The following is a 6692-nucleotide window of genomic DNA, read 5'->3' as shown; positions in this document are numbered from 1 at the left end:
ACAGAAGTCAATTAATGTATTTTATTTCTTCAGAAGTGGAGCAGCATGGAATGTATGACATAAAAAAAAAAAAATTAGAGCAAATAAAAGTTTGAGTATCTGATCGCAGTCTCTTTCGACTCTAAGCAACACATGATTAACATTCGCATACATTGATTATTATTGGAACACATTGACCTTTGATAAACAGTCTTGCCTGTTAGCACTTGTTTCAGCACTGACATGACTGGGAGAATCCCGGGATCCGGTTTCCCTTTACTCAGTATCTGAAGGATTTGGGCTAAATAACACAATCTACTGTCCATGGAAACAAATAAATACATTTGAAAGACCTACAAATCATGAGCTCACACTGTATAAGACTGTTAGATAAGAAATCGTGTTCATATGCATCCTTCCTTAAGTGCAAAATGCAAAACAGAAAATAAATCCTGGACTGAGGGGAATTTTGAAGACTTTAAAATACACTTTAAAAAACCCTGTTTCAGATTTCCTTAATTTAAATAGGCCTACATATTCCCATGATGCCATGACATTTGAGCTTTGAGGAACTTTAATTTCCATTTTATGTATTGAGTGAAACCAACAACAAGGTAATTTCACCTGAGGCTATGTCAGGAAAACTAGGCTATATGAACCAAACATACGCAGCTGTAGGTGGCTGAAAACTCAGTCAGACGGAGCTCAAATGTGTGCAGACTGGGAGAGAAATACATGGTATCGGCACTATAGATGCGTCAGTTTGGGCGCTTCCTGAATTCTTTCCTGAGAATAGTGCGGTGTAAGTTCTGTGAATGTGCATGGGTTTGGTTCGCACGTTCCTTGATGATGGCTGTTTCCCATGGTGATAGCGCCGTTGTAGTCTATATTGCCTTGAGGTGGATGCGGTAGATGTGTCAGGCCAAATACCGAGGGCCCCATCCCCACCAAAGAATCCGAGTAGCCTCCACCACCACTGACATAAACCGGGCTTCCCTGCACTTGTGTCCCGTAATTGTTGTTGCCTTGAAGGTGATGCGTATCATATTCCGGCGTGGCTGTGCCAGTCCCTGGATACCTCTTCTGAGGAGGCGGGCAGTTATTCAGAGGAGGTGGGTATGACGTAGGAAGGCTGTACGCATTAGGCTGGGGTTTGTTATAGGATGCTGGAGAGGGTGAGTCGTAGGGCATGCTGTTAACCAGAGAATGCATTGAACTTAAATATGCACTCCCACCCCCTCCTCCGCCACCGGATGACAGAGCAACGGGACTGTGAGGAGACTGTGCTCCAGGAGAGGGCATCATTCCTAGCCCCTTCTGGTCCTTTTTGTACTTCATCCTGCGATTCTGGAACCATATTTTAATCTGCCTTTCCGTCAAGTTGAGCAGATTTGCCATTTCCACTCGTCGCGGGCGGCAGAGGTAACGATTGAAGTGGAATTCTTTCTCCAGCTCTACGAGTTGAGCAGAAGTGTATGCAGTACGAGCGCGCTTGGAGGCGGCAGAACCGGGGGGACTCTTGTCTCCAGCGCAGCTCTCTACTGTATGATGACAAGCAATACAATGAAAAGCGTTATTGCGCATGTCCCAGTAAATAGACCTCACTGTACAATATTCATCAACCTTTGATTTTGCTGTTTTTTAAAAGACTTAATCACTTAAACCTCTGCTGTCACAGCATCATACATCATTTAATTGTGTCGTTAAATATACATTTCTATACATTTTAAGGACTGTAGGGAAATAATATCAGGCTATCACTGATAAACCAAGCACAAAATAACTATTTCAAAAACATTACAGCTTACTTCTTCTCAGTATAGCTTAAAGGGGTCATATGACGTTGCTAAAAAGAACATTATTTTGTGTATTTGGTGTAATGTAATTTGTTTATATGGTTTAAAGTAAAAAAAAACACATTATTTTCCAAATACTGTACATTATTGTTGCTCCTCTATGCCCTGCCTTTCTGAAACATGTTGATTTTTGCAAAGCTTAATGTTCTGAAAAACCAGGTGTGCTGTGATTGGCCAACTTTCCAGTGCGTTGTGATTGGCCGAATGGCTCAAGCGTGTGACAGACTGTGAAGCCCCTTATCATACTGTGATGCTGAGACAAAACCAATAAAACACATTATAAATGAGGCATTTGTTGCATCCAGTGTGGATATAATTGCTGATTATAAAGACTTAGTCTATTTAAAGATTGTGGTGCATATTGCGCTGTATAAACTTAAAACTATGTCTACATTTGTGTATCAGTGACACATTTGTTCAATATAAAAACAAACTTGCTGGCAGTGAGACAGAAGCGCCAGACTGTCCTTGTACAGTTGGAACTGCCCCACTTTATAGAAAAAGCCTTTGTGCATAGTTGACATTGTAGGCTACTCGCCCAAGAAACAGTCCTCCATAAAATGTGAATATTTGGGTTGAACTCTTATGGAACAGTGTTGTAAATACAACTTAACCACTGATTTCTATTTGTGTCCTCTTTAGGAAGGCCAAACAAAGTAGTTTAGCTTTCACAAGGAAACACATGGCGTCTCCACTACATGGCGGTGGCAGCAACAATACTACAGCAAGAATCAAAATGATGCCTTCTTTCTTTGCTAAAACATTTGAGCAGTGTTATGCAAATCTTCCCACACAGTGTCTTAGACATGTAGGGCGTGTTAAAATGAGGCGTTTTAGGAGGGTGTGGACGACTTGTAACTTTTTTAAAGGATATTTCTTTGGGTTCTAAACTTTAGTCTTTGCAACTTTATGGATCTTATCTATGCATGCTACAAAGTCAAAGCATACACTTCAAATATGTTACACTTGAAAATCGCATTATATATGACCCCTTTAAACAAAACTAGGTAGAGAAAAGTGGCATAGTCTGTTCCTGGAAGTGGGGCAGAGGGAGGATGCAGTCAATAGTCAAACTGTACTGTTTTTCCACAACTATTATGTTTTTTCCAGTACTTCGAGTTATCAGTTTCATAGTAATTACCATGATTAAATTAATTATTAAAATACCAAATAATATTTGATCAATTGCCAATATAATATTTTGATGGGTTCAAGTAATGTAAAAACAAGTACTGTAAAAAAAAAAAAACATATCATTTTTTTAAAGACAGGGGTATGTGTTGTGTCTTTAGTGCACAGGCTTTGCTAAGCTAAGAATTTAAACATCAAACCTGTCCAATTACCTCAAAAAGTACTATCCTAGAGGTGTGGTTTACATGTGGTCCAATGTATCATAACTAAACAAGACAAAGAGCCAATGGAAAGCCGATGTAAATTATAAATTACATGTAGCCCATAGATAAGTATTTATGTGACATTTTTGGACATTTATGTTCTTAGCAGATTCTTTTGACCAAAGCGACTTCACACTAGCAAATCATAATACTCCATAGGCTAGCTAAAATTATGGTCCTTATTCATTTATATATTATTTTATTTTATAAACATTTTATATTTATGTTATTTAATTTAAGGTGCTATAATGTGGTTTATGTATTCACCTGATATGGTACTACAAGATTTCTGCTTTGTGTTCTGACGAGATTCCTTCATCCACGGAAAAATTTGTTTCCTTGTGGTTGGCGGTGGAGAAGCGTCTCCTGGGTTCTTGGCGATGGTGTCATTGCTCGGATTTTGGTTCAGGGCACTGGGGGAAGATGGCCCAGAAGGAGCAGTAGGGGGCTGGTTGTTGCCTGGGATATCTGGTACTGGGGCTTGTGTGCCGTTACTCCGTTGGCAGCCCTCTGAAATTTCACTGGGTTTGTGCAGAGCTGCAGAACCACCAGGGGACTGCAGAGAGCATGCCGGTCGATGGTACTCACTTTCCACATGAAGGGCCTGGAGATATTGCTCCTGATTGGCATCATAACCTAAACCATTTGTGCTTTGATAGGGGAAGCCACTGTAAATTGCCGAGCCGTCGCAATAGGTCGCTTTTTGCATCTCGCCGTTTCCCAATGTTTATTTCACTTTCTGACAAGGTCCTGACACCTTCGTAGAAGAACATTGGCTCGACGTAGTCACGTGACACCTCTTCGCCAATGGGCTCTACGGGTGAACCTACGGTGAGAGAAGATACGGTGAGCGAGTGAAATAAGGCCTATCCATCTTACTTTTCAAAGCTTAGTTGACACTGGCGAGACTGGGAGAGCCGGACACCACTTACCTTATGGCCAGCTGCAACAATAGCCAACATAACTGAGAACATGCTGGCGCTTAAAGTATTTAACAGAATCACACTATCCAATCAAAATAAGCTATTTGTTAAAATAAGCTATATGTTGACGTAAAAAAAAAGAAATACACGAATAAACACATAAAACCAATATTTCCCTGAAAAAAGAGTATTGCGTTAATGTAAATAGATAGTGTTGAACTGAAATAAAGTACTATTAGGGCTAGAAACAAACAACAATCATTGTCATGAATTTACGCGACCTTCATTTTAATTGTGAACAGCTTTTTCTGATTCAGACTTTTAATTTTAATGTTAAATAGAATTTTTTTTTTCTAAACAAAGGTAAATAATCAAGTTGTCAGACTTTTAGTTCTTAAGGTTTAACGTGTTCGTGCCATTTTAGTCTACATAAATACAAGCCCGTGCGTGTATTGTTTGGGTTCGAAAGTTGTAGTAGCAGGAAACCTGAAAAACCGGGCAAACGCGCGTCTCAAACCTCGCCACGAGCTCTCACTCGCCAACCCAAAATAATGGATAATGGTAACTACCTGGCATCGGTAAATGCATGAGGGTTTACTGAGCTGGGAAAGTGTTGTTGCCACGGCCCGGGACTGGTGCAGAGCGGAAATAACCAATGAAACGTATTAAATTTGCCTAGTACAATGTTCCACTTTGAAGTATTATTTTATATTTGAAAGATAAATGTTAAATATAGCATATCAAGTCGACATGCATTTATATAGGCCTACTTAAAAAACAAAGACACGATCACAAAAAAGAAAATCAAAAGAATAATGATTTAGGTACTAGGAGCGCACGATAAAATATAGCCTATTGAAAGCAATTTCAGGAATAACATCGTCAATAATACCAACCAACAACAAAGATAATAATAATAATATACTGATTAACTCTAATAATCGGCTCAATAAAATAATTTAAAGATCATGAAAATAATCTAAAAAAAACAACAACAACATTTACAACGAATATAGATAAAATCAGGCCCAAATAGCATACTGAGACCACATAATTGCATAAAACTAAATCAAGAAGCCTCTTCAATTTCTAGACCACCGATCCATGCTTGTCTTACACTAATTCGTTCTCTGGCACTATCATGCACATGGAAAGCTTAAAGAAAAGACGCTAAAGCCACAAATCAGGAGACCCAGCTGCTGCACGGGAGGAATCTGGCTTGACTGTGAGTGAGTGAGTGTGTGTATGCGAGTCTGAACTCTCCCTGAACCGAGATTTCAGTCGCGCGGTCATAAATCACAAACTCGCCATTTAACAGCCATGCGAGAACTCGGTCCCGCTTACCTTTCTCTCTGACGAGCAGCGCGCAGCACGCCGCGAGCTTCTCTCATTCAGCGGCAGAAATCGATCAAACAGCGGTCCAGGGTAAAGCTAAATCGGAAAGACAACAAAGCCAGAGCTGCACTTGCAGGAGTCATGGGACGTATCTGCAGTAAAGCAAAGACTCAGTCGCGCTCAAGGACTTAAATTCCTTCCTTCTGTCTTTTTCTTTTTCAACGCAGATCAGTGTAACAGATTAAACGATAGTTGTCTCGTGCTCCCTGGTCGTCAAGATTAAGCACCTTCATGCATAGGCCTACATAATACATACTAAAAGAACGCCTGTGTTCTCGGACCTATACTAAATGCCACCATGGGCTGCGCTCTAGTGAGTCTTTCGTGTATCACTAACGTGCACAAACTAGTACGTTAACACATACTCATGCACACCAGTGAACTCCCTCGAAACAGAGCGTCACCATAGACAAGAAAAATTATGCAAATGAGGCGCCTTCTCAAGCACAGAATGCAGTTAGACTCCCATGTGAACACAGTCATATACAAACAATTTTATAAAAATCTATAACTTGAATATTGCGCTTAGAACTAGAGTATTTGTTAGAAGTTATGTGACAAACAAATATAAGCTTGATTAAACAATTCAAAACTGAAATACAGATACAACTGTCTTGAAATTACTGAATTCATTTTATTAATTACATATATTTTAGGAGATTATTAATCTCAGCAGCAACAACAAAAACAACACAACATGTCTATTCTAAGAATAATACTGCAACATTTCAATAAATCTCATCCATTTAAAAAATAATTGGCAATAAAACCTTAGCCAATGACAATCGGCAATAAAAGCTAAGGATGCTTTTTTGCTACACAGAAAAGGGTTATAAAACTCCAGGACCACTAAAGCAGCAGGAAGAAAAAAGTGAGCAGCGAGCTGAGGACGGGAGGTTATGGATCAAACACTTCTGCATACGAATGAATTACCAGCATCAGCTTGTGTATTTTCTCGGTCAAACAAGAAGATTTATGTCCTCACACAGCACGGCAGTAAACACAGAGGCAGATTCCTGTTCTCGCGCTGCCCACTGGATTACAGATTACCAAAGCTAAAGAGAAAAGAGCGGGCGGCGTGGGTCGATGAGTGGGATTTGAAAAATCCTTGCGTATGCGATTTTTTCGACAATTTCAGCATTTTG

At 39.8% G+C, this 6692-nt stretch overlaps 1 protein-coding gene across 1 annotated transcript; it reads right to left on the bottom strand.

Moving 5' to 3' along the window:
• Positions 1-7: 7 nt before the first annotated feature.
• Positions 8-3968, bottom strand: LOC127935170 (homeobox protein Hox-A3a). The gene is made up of 2 exons (XM_052532804.1): positions 3497-3968; positions 8-1520 (listed from the first exon to the last, which is right to left on the bottom strand). The coding sequence occupies exons 1-2, from the start codon at positions 3936-3938 to the stop codon at positions 727-729; spliced, it is 1236 nt and encodes a 411-aa protein (XP_052388764.1). The 5' UTR covers positions 3939-3968; the 3' UTR covers positions 8-726.
• Between the last annotated feature and the right edge of the window lie 2724 nt (positions 3969-6692).

The sequence above is a fragment of the Carassius gibelio genome, chromosome A19 (genome assembly GCF_023724105.1).
Source record: "Carassius gibelio isolate Cgi1373 ecotype wild population from Czech Republic chromosome A19, carGib1.2-hapl.c, whole genome shotgun sequence".
NCBI lineage: Eukaryota > Metazoa > Chordata > Actinopteri > Cypriniformes > Cyprinidae > Carassius > Carassius gibelio.
This window is presented reverse-complemented; position numbering and strand designations above follow the sequence as displayed.

Excerpts from the sequence above, each read along its gene's own strand:
- LOC127935170 (XM_052532804.1), bottom strand. The coding sequence starts at position 3,938 with ATGCAAAAAGCGACCTATTGCGACGGCTCGGCAATTTACAGTGGCTTC. Across the intron at positions 1,521-3,496 it reads ATCTTGTAGTACCATATCAG|TAGAGAGCTGCGCTGGAGAC; the intron begins GTGAATACATAA and ends GTCATCATACAG.